Below are 21008 nucleotides of genomic sequence, written 5' to 3'. Positions count from 1 at the left end.
TATTATAGATTTATAGTATTTCAAAGCTATATTCTTATAGATAAAAGTACAGGAATGTGAAAAATGAAGATAAGAATTCACAAAATAGTCAAAATTACAATATACAGAAGCTTTGCAACTATTCCTATTAAGAAATAAATATATATTAACTCACCTATATTTTAGCTTTACAGAATTTCCAGGTTTTCCCCATGGAAGAACTACAAAATCCTTTGTGTTCATGATTAACACCTTAATGTTGTCTAAAAGTTATTCTGATTTGTAAACACTTCTGTAAAAGTAACAGAGACAAAAAAATTATGGCAGAGGTGAAGCAGTATAAGTTACAAATTCAAAACTCCATATAGTTCAGGAATGTTTTTAAAACTTTATGAGGAAAAAGGCTGAATCAAAGTTTAAACAGTAAAAATTATACACTGTTAGCCTTTGTCCCCTGCAGCCACGTATCAACCAGAGAATCAAAAATATTACAATAAAAAATTACAAAAATGTACAACTATTTACATTGTATTAAGTATTATAAGTAAGCAAGAACTGATTTAAAGTATATAGTAGGTTATGTGTAGGCTATATGCAAATACTATGCCATTTTATATAAGGAACCTGACCATTCTTAGATTTTGGTGTTTGCAAGGTGTGAAGGTGTTACTGGAACCAGTCTCCTGTGGAAACCTAGAAATTACTGGATTTTAAATATAAGTTATGTAAGTATTTATGTACTAATAAAGTTAGACATGTAATATGTCTGATGGAATTAAAATTTCACCAATATTTACGTACAGCTGACCCTTCAACATATAAAGGTTAGAGGCACCAATCTCCCAAAAATCTGTGCATAACTTCTAATTTCCCCAAAATTTTAGTATTAGCCTATTGTTCATCAGAAGCCTTACTGATAACATAATCAATGAATACATTATGTATGTTATATATATGTATATACTATATTCTTTTAAAAAGTAAGTTAGATAACAGAAAATGTTATTGAGAAAATCACAAAGAAGAGAAAATGTATTTACTATTTATTAAGTGGAAGTGAATCATGGTAAGGGGCTTCACACTGAGTAGGCTTAGGAAGACGAAGAAGAAGAGGAGTTGGTCTTGTCTCAGGAGTAGCAGAGATGGAAGAGGTAGAGGACATGGAAGGGGAAGCAAGAGTGACAAGCACATGAGTGTAACTATTATTTTTTTAAAATTATTTATAAGTGGATCTGTGCAGTTCAAACCTATGTTGTTCAAGGGTCAACTGTATAACAAAAGACTACGGAAATAGTCAACTAAAAGTGGAGGATGCATTCATTAAAACAAACTAAAGCACGTATTCTGGCTCTTTCTATCGCTAAGGCTATAAAAGCATACCAAGTATTTGTTCTATCTAAAAATAATATCCAAGGCCATGCAGACAGAAATGAAAAGAGTCTTTGAGATACAATCTAAACCCAATAATCTTTTTATATATATATATGGCAATATAAAATGAAAATTAAGGTACGTAATAATTACCCAAAGGCATTCTAATATCCTCATTTATCAAAGAAAATTTTAATGATACTCTTTGGCTAAGATCAGAAATTAGCATATTTTAGAAAGAATATTTCAACAAGAAATGAAACAAAAAGGACTTTCTGCTTAACTTGAATTAACCAGAAAATGAAATTATTCAGAACACCCTGTTTCCCAAGTATCCCAATTATTCATGGTTCTATAATAATTTACTCTGTAATGCTGAATTACTAAGTCACATGAACAACTATTAGATTTTTATAGGAATAAAAATTTCCAAGTTCTAAGAGCTTTTAAAGGAATATGAATCAATATTATAGTGACCATAGACTTAAATGCCCATACCATTTGATGTTGTCATTTATTTATTTGTTCCTATGTGTGTCCTCATAACCACAATAAACATGCATTAAGCTTCTGCTATATACAAGGCAGTGTGCTGAGAGGTATGGAGAGGAGTCAAGGCCCAAGGAGGTTTGTTTTCTGAGCTCAAATGGTTTAGAGTAAAATAGGGCATATAAGACCCTAAATATAAAAGCCATAAAACAAGGTAAAAAATATAAGGGCTATAAAATTTATACATGTGATAATATAGGAAGTGAAAGAAAAGAGAGAATTCAGCTGGCTAGCATTTAAGTAAAGCTTTGAAGGAGAAAGGAGGCTTACAGATAAAGATATGGATTAGATGAATATTCCATACTGTTGGAAAGAATAACTCTTGAATAAGGGACTAATGAGTAGTTACACTTGCTTGGTGTGCAGGTTACATGGAAGAAAAAAAAATAAACATGAATTTAGATATAGTGGCTGAGGCCCAATAATAAGTGGCTTTAAATGTCAAGTTTATAGCATTTGGAATTTATTCTGTAGCTAATAAGAGTCTAATAGGGATTTAGCAGGGAAAACGTAAGTCTAGAAGCTTTGCTCTAAGACTTAAGGAAGGAAAGCACCAAAATTGGAGTTACCTAATAAAAGGCTATTGCGACATCAAAGTCTGCGTAACCAAATGAGTGATTCTTCATTGTTGTTCCTTTAGGAGACTATCTTATATTTCAATGATGCAACCACTGATTAAAAACATTTTTGCGACACCTCTTTTGAAACTGTCTACAGAATCCATTTTATGTCTGAGCGCGGTGGCTCATGCCTGTAATCACAAAACTTTGGGAGGCTGAGGTGGGCAGATGACTTGAGGTCAGGAGTTCAAGACCAGCCTAACCAACATGGCAAAACCCCGTCTCTACTAAAAATACAAAAATTAGCCATGTGTGGTGGTGTATGCTTGTAATCCCAGCTACTCAGGAGTCTGAAGCATGAGAATCACTTGAACCTGGGAGGTCGAGGTTGCAGTGAGTCAAGATTGCACACCACTGTACTCTTCAGCCTGGGTGACAGAGTGAGACTCTGTCTCCAAAAAAAGAAAAAAAGAAAAAAAAAAAAGAATCTGTTATCACCAACAAACACACAAATCCATTTTGTTGTGGCTCATTTGAAATTAAAAATGATTGTGCAATAGGAGCAACTATTTTTTTCACTCAAACCTACCTCCAAATTACTTGGACTATCTCCAAAAATTAAATCTAACCTGAAAGGGTAGATCTTCACAATTTTGGAGGAAATTCTCTAGGAATTTACTCTCTGAAGATAATTGCAAAATGGAATTACACAAAATAATTACTACATTTTAAATAAGGTAGTGGTTGCATCATGGGACTAAATTATGTTTGTACCTTCAATCCACAAACACGTACTTAACTGTTCCTTTGTGATCCCTGTTAGTGGTCCCAGGTATTGAAGTCACGGTGGCAAATAAGCCATGGTGTCTTCCCTTGAGACCCTCACAATCAAGGGGAAATCCACACAAACAACCACAATATCATAGGGCGTTTTGATAGAAGAATCTATAGGAGGCATCCCACTCAGACTCAATTTTCAACCACCAAGTCCTGTCTCTCAAAGCTAAATTAAGTGTCAAAGAGAAATAAAGATACCATAGGAATGGAAAACTAAGATTCGATTTGCTTTTTGGGAGGGAGGTGGTAGCATTTTCAAGTGTAATTCCCTTTTTCCTCCTCATTTTTGTAGGTAGTATTTTTGTCCCCTTTTTATCAAATAGCAGCTAGCAAAGGCACCTTTCAAAAACCTCCAGGAATAATCCTGATCCATAACATGGAATCTGTATTGCTTTCTGATCGTATTCAGGGAATCCAAATACTGGCCTCTTGCCTACAATTGATAACTTTGTCACAAAAACTTCCATAATGTTATTATTATCATTAAAGAGATAAAATAATCCCCAAAGTCAATCTGTCTGATTATTAAAATAATCTAAATTGCTATAATTTTGCTTACACATTGAGATATACAATATAATTTTATGTGTATGTCTATATATAAAGCTAAACTGATATATGATTGACTTTACCGATACAAAAAATGAACGAACATCTGTAAATCTCATTACAATAAGATGACTGAGATTTGTAGCTCTGCTGATAATGTTATTTAACCAATAAATGGTCTTATTCAAGGGAATTTCACTTCACTGAATGCAATTAGTAAGCCTTCTTCTCAATTACGTATTTTATCAAGTCACCTACATAAGCCAATTTCCTTGTATGAAGAAAAAGGGGAGATTATCATTCTGAGTTATGTTATTCCGCCTGTTTCCTTTTGTAAAGCCAACAGAGAATTTAGTCACCTTTCTTGGGATAGCAAGGATATAACAATGTCAGCAGCAAGAATAGTAAAGCACAAAATTTTAGGCGCCTAATAAAACCAGAGGAATACAGATAAACTCCTTATTATGCAAAATTTATACTTCCTTGTGTCTTTTGGTCAAACTTTTTATAACTAAATACCAAAAATTTAGTAGTGATTTGGAAAAATTTCTAGTTCCTGATTTGTTAGACTACATTATTTTTCTGTCTACAACCACATTTTTCCTCACACATAATACCCAATATAACCCAAAATTGTCCAGGATGGTTTGATGATCCTTCTACACGTGTTCCTATTTTGAGAAAGCAATCCCCACATCAAAACCTACTGCCACAGAGTGGAAACAAGGAATTTACAATGCTCTATACAGCTAGAAACTCAGAGCATTCAGCTAGAGGTGCAAGAGAACACCATTGGCAGAAAGGGAGGTTTAGGAAACCGCTGTTTACAAGAAGGGCCACTTTTTGTAACTGGAAACTTATCTAAGGTTAGTTAATTCTTCTAATGACTCAGATCATGTTAGGCTCAAAACTTAAAAACCATACTGTAAGTAGGGATTTTTCCTTACTGAAGCAATATTTTGAAAGGGTCTAATTAGCAAGCAACTTTGGGTGAATTAACATGTTTAGGCATTTAGTACCATAGTACTTAGAAATCACAGACCCAAGAAAGAAATGTTAAATAAGAATTTAAAATAGTTGCTTTTAATAATTAAAAGAATTTTAATTTTAACATTTCCTCTAATTATCCTTATTTTAAATATATATATTTTAAAATATTTAAAAAATTATAAGGCAAGAACTGATAATACATGATTCCTAGAATAGTATCTTGTGCTGGAGTGTCCTACTAAATAAATGTGTGCCACATTCTCATAGCAAAAATTCTAAAAGTAAAGCAGGTATTGATATGGTTTGGCTGTGTCCCCACCCAAATCTCATCTTGAATTGCAATCCCCATAATTCCCACATGTGGTGGGAGGGCCCTGGTGGGAGATAATTGAATCATGGGGACAGTTTCCTCCATGCTCTTTTAGTAAGTTCTCACGAGAACCCCCTTCACTTAGCTGTCATCCTTCTCTTTCCTGCCACCATGTGAAGGACGTGTTTGCTTTCCCTTCTGCCATGAGTGTAAGTTTCCTGAGGCCTCCCTAGCCCTGCAGAACTGTGAGTTAATTAAACCCCTTTCCTTTGTAAATTACCCAGTCTTGGGTATGTCGTCATAGCAGCGTGAGAACGGACTAATATAGGTATTGACTTCAGGTTGCATTCAATCTTTCAGCCAAACAAGATATCTAATAATAAAATACTGCTTCAAGGCACTAAATGGTACCCAAGTCACCCATTTTTTACCCTCTATAGGCAGGTTACCTTGAGAACAACTGAGAAACTTTACCTTTAGATATCAAGGGACAAGATGTCATTTTAAAATACTTTCAATTAAAAATAATAAGCAATATTAAAAGGTGTTGAATTTAAGGTCAGAAAACCTAGGTATCCTAAATTCACTGGATTTAAAGTCAGAAGATCTTTGCACGATAGAAATTCTCTGAACTTCAGCTTATCTATGTAGAAAATGGTAAGGACCCTCTCCCCCTCTAATTTGCAGGATATTAAATAAAAGGCGTCTGATTTGTGACCTGACTTGTCTAGCTGTAGGCTCCTATAAGACCTCCGGAGAGCTCATGGTTCAGGGAAAGGGGCAGCCTTAGAAACTACCTAGAGAAGAAAGAGCCTTAGAAACTACCTAGAAAAGAAAATGGAGCATCAAGATTCTACTTTACCCTTAGCATCTCTGCTTTCATCTTTTTTACATAATGAGCTTTAGTGTTTACCTCTCTGCTCACCAAGTTTTATTCTATGCAATGCTCAATTCAAAGGCCGCCTGTATCATGAAGCTTCCCTCCATCGAAACCAAGCTTCTCCTCGTATACAAAGACCATGTCTATTAAACTCATTTGCTATTGTATGTTACCTTGTGTTATTTTTTGTATCTTTGTTTATATAGATTTTGTTTCCCTAAGTAGCCCGAATATTTGAGGGTAGTCCTACCATTGACTTTTGAAACCCCAGCAATCAGTACAGTCCCTACACATAATGTAGTGCCAATAATAATGTGCTAAGCAAGTAATTTTTTTCTACTGCTTTTAGTTTTTTGCACAACCTATCCTACGGAAAAAGATTAAACATAACCTCTTTCCCACTTCAACTAACCTTTCTGTTTTATTTTTTCAATGTTTCCTACCGATCTTGATGAGCAATCAACAAATATACACTGAACTCTCTTCCTGCCGGGTGTCAGGTTAAGCACTGAGGAACAAGGTCAACCAGACAGGTATAATACCAGTCTTCACTGAACTTACACTCTGGTGAGGGAAGTAGGTAAAAATGAAAAAGCAAATAAACTAATTGCAAGAATTGTTAAGTGTCTTGAAAGACATGAAGGAACTACTTTCAAACAATTTATTTGTAATACAATTGGTAAAATTATGGAAGGTCAGGGCAGGCCTCTGTGTAGACTATAAGATGAGCTAAATTGGAGAAAGGCAGAGGGAGTCGTTAGGTTCGCATAAACATACAGTTTGTATAATTTTAATCCTATGTAGCTTCAACTTTACCATTTTTTTAAATGAGCTTTGCTAACTTTAGATTTTAAGTCAAGCTATAAAATATATATAACTGAACCTTATATACCCGAGTCTCTCTACTGCTGATTTTGGGAAGAATAAAAGAAATATCCACAACTTCAGGTGTCTCAGGAAACGGGCATCTCGCACCATAGTCTACTTGTGAGTAAACTTCAAGGAAGTGGGTGCATGTGAACGCGCAGGCAGACTAAAGGCTACAAAAGGGGTTTCTCAGGGTGCCAAATTTTTCATAAGGTGCAAATGACTTCAAAGGATAAAAGGGGCTAGTATTTGAAAGGGTCGGGCTGCAGAAGGGGTACAACTGATGAAGTCCCCATGTCTGGGGTTCACTCTTGATTCATTTATCCATTAGCATCTTGGGCTAGGAAGTCTTTGGTGTATACCAAAGGCTTTCAACTCCAGAGGCCAGGGCCCCATCCTGCTGCCTGCAGGCCTGGCACTATGTCAGCATATGGCCAGGGCTCAGCAAACACCTGCTGGGCCGGTGCCTCCAGCTCCACCCGAGCTGAGTCCGCTTTCCAGCCGCTCTGCCCGCTTTGCTCGCCGCACCAACTAGTTCCGGCTTGCGGCCCGCTAGGCAGACTTAGAGACGCTCCTCTCCCTCATCCACCCGCAGCCAGACAACCCACCTGGAGACCCCAGCCTCTCGCATCACCACCGCCGGCAGGCCGCGGATAGCTGCAGGGAGTTTCGGTCTTGGTCTCCTTAGTTACCGCGTTACCTCGGTACCCATAGCAACCAGAAAGCTGGGTTCTGCCACTGTCCGCCGGCAGAGGGCGAAAAGGAGCCTGCGAAATGAGAGAGGAAGGGGCGATCACAGGAAGGAAAGGGCGGAAAAACTCAGCAGGCTCTGGAAGCCTTCTGCCAGAGATGATCTTGGAGATTAGGTATGTGCTAAACCTGAGCACGTGTCATATTCCAACTACGAGTGAGAGACTTATATGTCATATTTGATTCTTCCTCATAGCAAGCCACCTTAAATCTAAAAAAATTAAGGCACAAAAAATGTGACTATCTTAATCCAAAATTACAAAGCTAACAAATGGCAGACCCACAAATTAATTCAAGGAGTTTAGTCTCAGAACTCCCACATATATGCTATATTTAAATGATTTATCAAAGGCTACCATAGGCAAAGTCAATAGAGAATCCAGGTCTCTTCAAAAGTCCACAACTCTCTTTTCTTTGTACCGAATACATGACCCGTTGAGTCTAATATATATAAAACAAAAAGCAAAAGCAAATACATGTGTGTGTGTGTGCGCGCACACACACACACACATAATTAACCCACAATTCTCAACACAACTCTTCTGTTCCGAGCAAAGCTGCACCTGTAGTGAATTTATCTTAGGCTTCCTAAATATGCTGTTTTTTATCTCCCATTTTAAATATTGCAATTAGGATGCATGAATGGTACTGCACTGTATGCGCTTCTATGCTTAACCACATTGTATCTATCTTGGTACCAGACTAACAATCCTAACTATTATAGTTATGTACTAATCTTTGCACCATTATTTTTGACTTTACTATGTCTGCCAATACCCATTTAAAAGTATTAATGATTTAACTTGGCATATTCAATTATATAAGATTATAACCACTATGGATAAGAGAAGACAATGGTAGTCTTCTGGTTATGAGTCTGGGTTTTGGAGTCTGGCAGATTCGAGATTGAGTGCTGGTACTGCCACAACTTACCTGCTGTGTGACCACGAGCAAGTAACAAAGCTGAGTCTAACTGCTTAAATGAGATAACAGTACACTTAGTCCATACGTAATGTAGTATGGAAGAATAAATGAAACAATAAATGTTAAGTATTTAGCTCTAAGTCAGGCCCATATTGAGTGCTTAATAAACAGTAAGAAACAGTGGTGCTGGTGTGTCTATGATGGTTGCTATTATCGTGTTCATGGTATAACTTTACCAAGTCCTTCCTTTAATACAAGAACAAGTTTCAAGTGGATGTGCAATACTACTGATTTTCTTGCGCAGATTATTTCCCATACAGGTGTGCTCTTCAAATTACCAAAGACATGTTCAGCTTTCATTCATTCACTGATCTATTCACTTATTTATTCCACAATTATTTATTGAAAGTCCATTTTGTAGATCCCAAAAATACTGCAGTGAAGAAATCGTCAAAGCTCCTCCTATTTTCAAATATATTTTAATGGGAACAGAAAGGCATTAAACAAGTATAAATACATGTCGGCTACTATGAAGAAAACTAAAGCCAAATAAAGAAATAGAATATAATTGAGTTCTATTTTAGGGTAGATGGCCAGGGAAGTATCTGAATGCAAGGAAAGAGAAAGACATGGGCCATTAGAGCAAGAAACATTCCAGAGAGAACAGTAAACACACATCAATTATGTCCCAGTAAAGATTATTTTGCAAATAACCTCTCATCACTTCTACAGAGGACTTTTACTTCAAAAAATTATTCTTACAATGCATTTACTTACATAATAGTAAAATTAAACTTATAAAAATAATGTATAGGCCGGGCGCGGTGGCTCAAGCCTGTAATCACAGCACTTTGGGAGGCCGAGATGGGCGGATCACAAGGTCAGGAGACCGAGACCACCCTGGCTAACCCGGTGAAACCCCGTCTCTACTAAAAAATACAAAAAACTAGCCGGGCGAGGTGGCGGGCGCCTATAGTCCCAGCTACTTGGGAGGCTGAGGCAGGAGAATGGCATGAACCCAAAAGGCGGAGCTTGCAGTGAGCTGAGATCCAGCCACTGCACTCCAGTTTGGGCGACAGAGCGAGACTCCATCTCAAAAAAAAAAAAAAATGTATAAAATATCCTTGCACTTTTTGAAAGCATTAAAAGAACATTATTTTATATTTAGAAAAATAGCTTATGCACAGTTATGAAAAGGCAAAGCAGAGACAAAAAAATAAGCCTATGCTAAGTCACATAGTAAAATAAAGTGTGACGTGCTTGTCTTTCAAAATGATGATTAGTGACAAAATGAAATGAAACATGTCAAAACAATTACAGCTCTAGAAAGATGATATTCTCTCCACTGAAGCAAAATGCATTTGACTGGCACACCAGCAATGTTGCACACAGTTTACCACAACTATGTCAAGAGTACAGTATTCCTGAGGGTTTTTCCAAACTCCTGCTTCATTGTGCCACTGTGAAGACAAGGTTTGAATACAAGTTTTCTGAACTGGAGATATTCAATTTAAAGAGATAAAAATTACCAGCAATGCAGAAATTAAGAGCATGGATTTACATGATCATTTTACTAAGCTTGAAATGAGAGTCAGAGACTGTAAACAAGTATTATCCAAAACTTAGAAATAAGGTAAAGTCAAAAACGGCAAGTCTTTTCAATGCCACACTAGAATACTGTTTATGATCATCTGAGCATTACACGATTTTCTTTAAAAAGTGTTGCTTTTCTTATCATTAACTATTGATAAAGTCTCTGTGTAATGTTATATGTTTATTTGAAGATTTTTTCACCTGCATTTTTCATATCATTTGTATCTAGATATGTAAATAATGTCTTTCCTTTAGATAAAATACTTTCAAAACTAATGGTTTTATTGCACTATACAACTTTAACCAGTTTTGTATCTAACCTAGAAATCTCGCACTAATACTTCCTCTCAATTCCTGTATACAGTCAGCTACCAAATTTTCTTTGAACCAGCTTTACCATTCTAATAATTCCTTCCTTAATGAATTAAACTGTGTCACATGTACATTCTCTACTTAAAGAATATCTTGTTTTTGAGTATTGTAATTATATTTTAATAATACCAAAGCCTTTGGAAGAGAATGGAACATATATCATATCTGCAACTTTCCAGAAGTATTCTCTCAATTTCCACTTGCTCCTTGGCCCTTCACATTCTTTTAGAGGCAAAAGTTTGTGGGCATTTCAAGCTAGCAAAACCAAATTCTTACCATCTCCTTTTCTACAAGCCCTGAAATGTGGTCTTACGTTCACATGAAGCATCTACTTTCTTTTGCCTTGGTAGATACTAATTATAACATCCTATTACATATGTATGGAGTTTTTCAACTTGTCAAGAAAAACTGAGCTTTAGAGGCAACATTAAATTACAAAAAAGCCTTAGACAAACCCTAAATTAGTATGATATAAATATTTTTAAATACATCCAAATGGCTAAACTTCAGGACGAAAAAAAGAAACTTAGAGTTAAGAGGTGCCATTGGCCTTTTATAATTTTTCTTGGCTTTGTAATTTCTGCCTATCATCCATGACACAGAATTTCTCAGCAAATACATTTTCATAACACAAGACAATTATTCCTGATGCTTCACAAGTGGAGGAGAATCATCAGGGCCTATGATAAATTTTCGATTCCTGCAATATGCAGCATCTTCCAAATTGAAAAATAAATATATAGCCTTGTTGAATGAGCATAGTTAAATTTAATCAACATTTACTCAACACCTGTTCTATTCCAGGTATGGCCCTAAGATGGGTACAAAGGTGAACAAAGACACCATCTCTGTCCTTGAGTAATTCAAGTGAGAGTTTACAAATAATTAATATGTAATGTATTAAGTACTATGCTCAAAAAGAATGGGAGCATTGCATGTCTGTGGCATGGCCAGAATTTCTGGTTGGTTCAAACATAGTATATGTGGCAAAAAGATAAGAATGAAAAGTTGTGTTAGGAGCACATTAAAAAGCACTTTGAATGTTACCCTTTCACAGTGGAAACTGTGAAATTTTCTTTTCTTCTCTCCTTCTCTTGATACCCTCAGATAAGTTTTAAGCAGATCTTTAAGCATTTTGGTATGTGTATAGCAGCATCTTTCAAGAGTAATTCTGGTGGCAATGTAAAAATAGAGCAAATGGAGAAGAGGAAGACAAAAGACACATTTAAAATGTGGTTATATTAGTCCAAGATAGAAATAATAAGTCTTGAATAAATCAGGGCAGAGGGCAGAGGCCAAGTGAAACAGATTCAAAGCATTTTGTAAACTCCCAATAGGACTTGGAAACCACGGATATGTGGTTAGCTAGGAATATGAAACAGAGCTGCTGGTCCCTACATTTGATAGCTTGGTTAAATAAATAGATGATACTGATAACCAGCCCTGGAAGAGCAAGAGAATAAATAAGCTCACAGAGAGTGGGGTCAAGAAGGCAGGGCAGACTGAGTTTTCATTTTACTACAGCAGTAAGGAGGAATACCAAAATATAATGTAGCTGTAGTTATTTAGGAGATAATCATGTACATTAGGTTACCATCGGCATGTAATCAGATAGCAACCAGAGCTAAAGGAAAAGTTTAAATTGTCCAAGGAGTCCTCAGAGAAACTACAGAAGACATGGTATTGAGAGAGGAATTCATTCAGCATTTCTAAAATAGACCAATATAAAACCTATGCACGACCTTCTATATCCAGCAGTGTTTACTGCAGGGTCTCTGCAAATGAGGTTGGGAACCTGAATGAATTTATTACTGTAATCATCAATTCTTCTCGGTGTTCTCATGCATTTACTGCAGACAAGAATGCACTACATCAGCTGGTAAAAAAGAAGAGCTGGCACTGTTCATTGAAGCTTGCATTGCCAATATCAACATTCTTAATACAAAACTTCTTAAATTGTTTACGTATATATGGGTCCAGAGAAGGTGAAGATACAATTCACATGATGGAGTCTTTAGAAAGTCAATTTCAAGAAACAGAACACTTTATTTGAAAATAAATAACACTGTTTTCACTATAACCTCAATTTAATACAATCATACGTCCCTTAATGATGAGGGTATGTTCTAAGAAATGCGTGATTAGGTGATTTTGTCATTATGCAAACATCAAAGAGTGAAATGACACAAACCTAAATGTTATACACCTAGGTTATTTGGTACAGCCTATTGCTTCTAGACCATAAGCCCCTACATCATGCCACTGTACTAAATACTATACACAATTATAACATAATGGTCAGTTTTTGTGTATCAAAACATATGTAAACACAGAAAAATGACTGTCAAAATGTAGTATAAAAGACAAAAAAGGGAATACCTATATAGGGCACTTACCATGATTGGAGCTGACAGAACTGGAAGTTGCTTTGGGTGAATGAGTAGGTACTATAGACTTTATAAACACTGTAAACTTAGGCTACACTATTTTTTTTAAGCATTTTCTTTTTTTAAATATAAATTAGCCTTACCTTCCTGTAACTTCTTTACTCTATAAACTTGTATTTTTTTTAAACTTGTTGATCCTTTTGTAATGACAATTCAAAACAAAGACATTGTACAGATGTACATAAATTTTTTTCATTATATCCTTATCTATAAGCCTTTTTCTATTTATTCCTTTTAATTTTAAAACTGGTTTTGTTAAAAACTAAGACACAAACACATATATTACCCAAGCCCTACACAGAGTCAGGATCATCAAGACATCCCCAGGTGATAAGGAATTTTTCAGCTCCATTATAATCGGATGGGGCTACCATTGTGTATGTCGTCCATCATTGACTGAAACTTACTTGGTGCATAACTGTATAATGTTAGTATTTCCTAGTTACACTCAAGGATCAATAAGCAGCTATGGTGGACAACAATAATCTGCCACTCTTCCTCCTGCCTTTGCCTGGCAACAATCCATCAGTCTTGGCAGCTGTGTTTCATTATGTGATCCAACCTATCCTTGTAATGGTTTATTGGACAGGAGTTCAAACTGAACCAGTCAGATACTCTCCTGTGAGAATAAGAGATTGAGATTGAGAGAGAAAATCATGGGGGAACAATATTCTGACATTTGGACAGGAGAAAGGAAGGAAGGGAAGGGAAGGGAAGGGAAGTGAAAAAGAAGAAAGAAGAAAGAAGAAATTTAAAAAGGAAAGAAAGAAAGAAAGAAAGAAAGAAAGAAAGAAAGAAAGAAAGAAAGAAAGAAAGAAAGAAAGAAAGAAAGAAAGAAAGAAAGAAAGAAAGAAAGAAAAAAGGAAGGAAGGAAGGAAGGAAGGAAGGAAGGAAGGAAGGAAGGAAGGAAGGAAGGAAGGAAGGAAGGAAGAAAAAAAGGTAAAAAAAAAAAAAAGGAGGGAAGGAGAGGCAGGGAGAGAAGGAAGCCAAGATGAGAGACAGATTTCAGATTTTCTGGAAATTTTCCCCTTCCTGTGGACTAGCTACGTTCAAAATGACACACTCCTGCATCTTTAAAATACAGTTCCCTTAATTACTTAAACTAGGATGGATTGTTTTCGTTGTGCAGAACAGAAAACTTGATTTAAATGACTACCAGCAGAATCATAAAGTAAAACTAAAGTAACTTTCTTTATAAGTCAACTCCGAAGTATAGATTCCCAGAGGATTCTTTTAAACAGCAGTAGAGCATAGATCTGTAACTCCCATAATTGCAAATTAATATTCTCACATAGGCATATATAGGGGAGTTGTTCTAGCATGCTTTTGAAGTCATCTCAAACAAAGCTAAAAATCTCTTATTTTTTAATCAGTTAAGTTTCTTAGTTTATTCGCTTTACGTTTGGCTGTGCCAGTTTTGCTAGCAAACAATTATTTATAATTGATATAGCTTTAGGGAAAAGCTAATCTTAAAAAGAAAAAAGCTGGCGTTTCAGAGAAAAAGTCATTTATTTCTGGTTCTTGCTACGTTTCAATAAGTGTATCATACTGTCTTCTTGAGATTTATGCACTGTTTGCTGTACTTCATTTGGAAAATTTGCATTTTTCTCTTATGCACTCAAGCCGGGAGGCACAAAACAAGAGTTACAAGGTTTGTTTGACATGAGATGTCTAACAGTAATTTTCTTTCATCAATTTTATTCTCTTCCAGTTCCAATTCCCAAGGGCAGATTTTTCATTGGATTTTGTGAAATATTTTATAACTGCCTTACCTTTGTGAAAGTTACTCCCATAATATTTCAAAAGATTTGTCACAACTTTGTCCATAAGAAAGGTGTCATTCTTATGCCCATTGTGAGTTAATATTACCCATGTACCCATTTTCACATTAATTCAGAAAATTATAATACATCTATCATGGCTAGCTTTGGTGAGGGTGATGCTTATTCAGACATTCACCAAACACTATTCAGGACCTACTATGCTTTAGGCATTCTTTCAGATAATGGGTATAACTATGAACAAGAAATATTTGTATTCTGTACATATGAAAAATATAGGCTACATGAGGGACACAGGAATTCAGAATAATAACTGCTAGAACTGTGAGAATATTATCAGAGAAAGGATACTTGCTCAATCGTTGGTGCTCAAGAAAGACTTGTTAGCATAATCTATAATGATGTTCAATGTAGCATAATGATTTTCAGTCACAATGATGTTCAATGTTGGCCTAGTCTGTTGCATAGGAACATTATACTGGTATGGAACGTGGGTGAAATTAGTGTTCTGGATAGAAAGAAAAAAGCATATACAAATTTCCCCGCAGTGAGTTAGAATATAAGCATGGAGAATCTAAAAATTTCTAGCATTACTGAAACATTCAAGGAACTCAAGAGAAGTGGAGAAAGAGAGAAGAGGCAGAAGGAAATCATACAATTCTGTAAAGGGGAGATTAATTAAGAGGTCATCGCTGTTGTGTAGGAGATACTAATGGACTAGGCCAAAGCAGAGGAAGCAAAGCTGAAGGAGAGTGAGAGGAGCTATTAGTTATCAATAACTTATCAATGGACTTGGAATTAACTAGATGAGAGGCTGAGGAGTGAAGGATGACCCACTGGTATTTATGGGTCTGAAGATACAATTTAAAATGATTAAAACTACACTGAATTAAGGAACATTCATTTATTAATTTAAACATGCCATTGGATACCTACCATATGCCAGGTATTGTTCTGCAGGCTGACACCTTGAACACAAGTAACAACCTGTTTGTTTTCATTAAGTTTCTATTTTATTGGAAAGAAAAATATACACCAGTTTTAGTTTATTTCACTAAGAGAATAAAACAGATCAACAGACACTTTTCTAGGATGGGATCCTATTTTAGGTAGAATAGTCAGAGAAAACCTCTCTGAGGAAGCGACATTCGCAAAAAGCCATGTTAAACAAGGATCTAGCCATGGGAAAGTCTGGAATGTTCCTAGAAGAAGAACATCAATATCCTAGGGTGGAAAGAATGAGAGTGTGGTTTAAATGTGGTGAAAATGTTAGGAGATAAGACTACATGGAGAGATGGGCAGTAAGATAGGAGATGAAGGACAAAATAAGGGGTTTGTGTCCTATGCCAACTAATATAGGGAGTCATGAACAGGCTTTAAACAGAGGAGTGACAACTGAATCATATATTTATAAGAACATTGGCAACCAGAGGAGATTGGCTATAGAAAGTCAAAAGACAGAGAGACCAGTGAGAATGCTAATGCAATCTTCCAGAAAAGGCAATCACTAAGTTATGGTATTAAGGACTCAATCACTGCATTAGAAGGCAGGATGGCTACTATGACAAGATCCAACACAGCAATAGGTTAAACAAAATAAACATTGACCTCTCTCTCACTTACCATGTAAGTGAACACAATCCAGAATTTAGTTGTGTCCAGAGGGTAAAAGGGACCTAGGCTCCTTCCATTGTGCTGCTCTGCCTTTCTCAACATGTCACTTTGCATTTACTGGTCTAAGATAAATTACCCAGCTCCTGCCATCAAGCTAGTGCTAAGCCAATGAGACTCAAAGAAGAAAGACAGTGAAGGCACGCGCTTGTTTGTTTATTTAATAATTGATATGTGAAAATCATGTCTTAAATTTGCATTTACTTTATAATAAGCTTTAACATTTTCTAATGACCATTTGTGTATCTACTTTTGAGAATTGCTTCTTTTCTTTTTCTTTTTTTAATTTTACTTTATGTTCTGGAATACACGTGCAGAACATGCAAGTTTGTTACATAGGTATACATGTGCCATGGTAGTTTGCTGCACCTTTCAACCCATCATCAAGGTTTTAAGCCCCACATTCATTAGGTATTGGTCCTAATGCTCTCCCTCCCCTTGCCCCCGACTGCTTGACAGGCCTCAGTGTGTGACGTTCCCCTCCCTGTGCCCATGTGTTCTCATCGTTCAACTCCCATTTACGAGTGAGAACATGTGGTGTGTGGTTTTCTGCCTATGTTACTTTGCTGAAAATGATCGTTCCCAGCTTCATCCATGTCCCTGAAAAGGACATGAATTCATTCTTTATTATGGCTGCATAGTATTCCATGGTGTGTATGCGCCACATTTTCTTTATCCAGTCTATCATTGATGGGTATTTGGGTGGGTTCCAAGTTTTTGCTATTGTAAATTGTGCTGCAATAGCATACATGTGCATGTGCCTTTATAGTAGAATGATTTATAATCTTTTGGGTATATACCCAGTAATGGGATTGCTGGGTCAAATGGTATTTCTGGTTCTAGATCCTTGAGGAATCGCCACACTATCTTCCACAATGGTTGAACTAATTTACACCTCCATGAACAGTGTAAAAGTGTTCCTATTTCCCCACAGCCTTGGCAGCATCTGTCATTTCCTGACTTTTTAATGATTGTCATTCTAACTGGTGAGAGATGGTATCTCATTGTGGTTTTGATTTCCATTTCTCTAATGACCAGTGATGATGAGCTTTTTTTTCATATGTTTGTTGGCCACACAAATATCTTCTGTTGAGAATTGTCTGTTCATTCACTTTTTGATGGTTTCTTTTTTTCTCGTAAATTTGTTTAAATTCCTTGTAGATACTGGATATTAGACTTTTGTCAGATGGGTAGATTGCAAAAATTTTCTCACATTCTGTAGGTTGCCTGTTCACTCTGATGATGGTTTCTTTTGTTTTGCAGAAGTTCTTTAGTTTAATTAGATCCCATTAGTCAATTTTGGCTTTTGTTGCTATTCCTTTTGGTGTTTCAGTCATGAAGTCTTTGTCCATGCTTATGTCCTGAATGGTATTCCCTAGGTTTTGTCTAGGGCTTTTATGGTTTGGGGTCTTATGTTTACGTCTTTAATCCATCTTGAGTTAATTTTTGTATAACATGTAAGGAAGGAGTCCAATTTCAGCTTCTGCATATGGCTAGCCAGTTTTCCCAGCACCATTTATTAAGTAGGGAATTATTTCCCCATTGCTTGTTTTTGTCAGGTTTGTTGAAGATCATATGGTTGTACATGTGTGGCGTTATTTCTGAGGCTTCTGTTCTGTTCCATTGGTCTATAAATCTGTTTTGGTACCTGTGCCATGCTGTTTTGGTTACCATAGCCTTGTAGTATAGTTTGAAGTCAGGTACCCTGATGCCTCCAGTTTTGTTCTTTTTGCTAGGATTGTCTTGGCTATATGGGCTCTTTTTTGGTTCCATATGAAATTTAAAGTAGCTTTTGTTTTTTTGTTTTTTTCTAATTCTGTGAAGAAAGTCAATGGTAGCTTGATGGGAATAGCATTGAATCTATAAATTTATTTGGGTGGTATGGCCATTTTCATGATATTGATTCTTCCTATCCATGAGCATGGAATGTTTTTCCATTTGTTATATCCTTTCTTATTTCCTTGAGCAGTGGTTTGTAGTTCTCATTGAAGAGCTCCTTCACATCCCTTGTAAGTTGTATTCCTAGGTTTTTTATTCTCTTTGTAGCAACTGTGAATGAGAGTTCACTCATGATACGGCTCTCTGTCTATTATTGGTGTATAGGAATGCTTGTGATTTTTGCACACTGATTTTGCATCCTGGGACTTTGTTGAAGTTGCTTATCAGCTTAAGCAGTTTTGAGGCTGAGATGATGGGGCTTTCTAAATATACAAACATGTCATCTGCAAATAAAGATAATTTGACTTCCTCTCTTTCTATTTGAATACCCTTTATTTCTTTCTCTTGCCTGATTGCCCTGGCCAGAACTTCGAATACTATGTTGAATAGGAGTGGTGAGAGAGGGCATTCTTGTCTTGTGCCAGTTTTCAAAGGGAATGCTTCCAGCTTTTGCCCATTTATTATGATATGGCTGTGGGTTTGTCATAAATAGCTCTTATTATTTTGAGATACATTCCATCAATACCTAGTTTATTGAGAGTTTTTATCATGAAGGGGTTTGAATTTTATGGAAGGCCTTTTCTACATCTATTGAGATAATCATGCAGTTTTTGTCATTGGTTTTGTTTATGTGGTGGATCATGTTTATTGATTTGCATATGTCGAACCAGGCTTGCATCCCAGAGATGAAGCCAACTTGATCGTGGTGGATAAACTCTTTGATGTGCTGCTGGATTTGGTTTCCCAGTATTTTATTGAGGTTTTTTTCATCAATGTTCATCAGAAATATTGGCCTGAAATTTTCTTTTTTGTTGTGCCTATGCCAGATTTTGGTATCAGGGTGATGCTGGTATCATAAAATAAGATGGGGAGGAGTCCCTCTTTTACTGTTGTTTGCAATAGTTTCAGAAGGAATGGTACCAGCTCCTTTTTGTACCTCTGGTAGAGCTTGGCTGTGAATCCCTTTAGTCCTGGGTTTTTTTTTTTTTTTTTTTTTTTTGGTTGGTAGGCTGAGAATTGCCTTTTTGGAACATGATTGATTTTTAATTGTTACCATTGGTCTCTGCTATAAAGAAAGTCATTGTTCTTTTAATCAAATTTATTCAGATATATATACTTTACATACAATAAATCACAAATATCTTATATTTTATATTTCAATGAATTTGGCAAATATATACTGTATATCTGTGTAGCTACTACTAGAATGAAAATATATTAGAATTTTATATATAGATAAATTAAGTGTATAAATATATATATATAAATCAAGATTTATCTATATATAAAATCCTATAAAGTTTCTCCCTATCCCATTCACTTGCAATCAATACTCTCACCTATGTGAAACTCCAAGACAAATATACATATATTTATTTATATATAAAATTCCCAAAATGTTTCTGCCTACCCTGCGCACTTGCAATCAATACCCTCCCCTTCCTGAAGCTCCAAGAAACCACTGATCTGCTTTTTGCCACTACAGAATAATTTTTCCTGTTTCAGAATTCATTATAAATGGAATCACACAATTTGTATTCTTCCATGTAAGTCTTCTTTAATTCGGCATAATGCTTTTGAGATTTACCCACGTTGATGTGGGTATGACCGGTTTGTCACCTGTCATTACTGAGGACTTTTCCATTGGATAAATATAACATAATTTATTTATATAATTACTCTTTAATGAACATTTAATTGTATCCAGTTTGTGTCTATTGTTAATAAATATGCTGCAAACATTTATGTGCAAGTCTTTGTGTGGAAACATTGTCATTTCTTTTGGATGAATTGTTAATTTCTCTTGAGCAAACATCTAGTAACAGAATTGCTGAGTACTATGGTAAGTTTATATTTAACTTCATAAGAAATTGTCAAACTGTTTTCAAAAGCATTTCCCCCAACAATGTATAAAGTTCTAGTTGCTGCTCGACTTTTTTAGTAAGCATGAGTTGAAAGTTGCATGATGACTTCAGCCTACATCCCATTGACAAGAGATTAGTCATTGATCCCCATCTGCCTCCTGCAAAAGAAGCTAGAGATATGGTCTGTAGCTGAGATGCCAGGTGCTTATCTAAAACTCATGTTTTCTATTACACAGAAAGAAAGACAAAAAGAACGTATCAGTGATTAACTTCATTTGAAGCAGAGGAATTAAAAATGGCTTCTAGATTTTAGGTGGACGTTAGTGCCATTAACTGATTTGACATGTTAAATTTGAGATGTTAGACATCCAAGTGAATGGATAAGTAAACTGTTTAGTGTACCAATCTGAAGTTCAAGGCAGAGATTAAAGCTGGAAATATAAACTTGGAAATAATCATCATATGAAAGGAATTTAAAGCCATAGGATGGAATGAGGAGTAAATGTAGGATATTGTTTCCATCCAATGATGCAATGATTTCATGACCTATTTTCAGAGACCAAGATATAAATATAACTAGAAGAATGTTAGCTCGCCTAAAACAAAACAAAACAAAAACCTTTTTTGCCCCTCTTCCCCTGGGCAATAGAGTAGACCACTTAGGGATTACATTTTTCAGCCTCCCTTGCAGCAAAGTCTAGCTATAAGAATAAATTCTTACCAGTGAAATTTGAATGACATAGTCTCCCTGTCAGTCTGGATGCTTATTTTCAGA

The 21008-nt window shown here is 35.9% G+C and overlaps 1 protein-coding gene across 2 annotated transcripts in view; it reads right to left on the bottom strand.

Moving 5' to 3' along the window:
- ZBBX (zinc finger B-box domain containing) overlaps window positions 1-7551 on the bottom strand; it is a 141676-nt gene extending 134125 nt beyond the window's left edge. For both annotated transcript variants that reach the window (XM_030938483.1, XM_030938480.1), the window contains exons 1-4: window positions 7501-7551; window positions 6918-7065; window positions 1020-1100; window positions 155-271 (exon numbers count right to left, since the gene is read on the bottom strand). In XM_030938483.1, coding sequence (XP_030794343.1) covers window positions 155-222 — 68 coding nt within the window. In that variant the 5' untranslated portion in view covers window positions 223-271; window positions 1020-1100; window positions 6918-7065; window positions 7501-7551. The remainder of the gene's footprint in view (window positions 1-154; window positions 272-1019; window positions 1101-6917; window positions 7066-7500) is intronic.
- Between the last annotated feature and the right edge of the window lie 13457 nt (window positions 7552-21008).

The sequence above is a fragment of the Rhinopithecus roxellana genome, chromosome 1 (assembly GCF_007565055.1).
Source record: "Rhinopithecus roxellana isolate Shanxi Qingling chromosome 1, ASM756505v1, whole genome shotgun sequence".
NCBI classification, from domain to species: domain Eukaryota; kingdom Metazoa; phylum Chordata; class Mammalia; order Primates; family Cercopithecidae; genus Rhinopithecus; species Rhinopithecus roxellana.
Note: the sequence above shows the minus strand (reverse complement) of the source record. Positions and strands in the feature narration are given on the sequence as shown.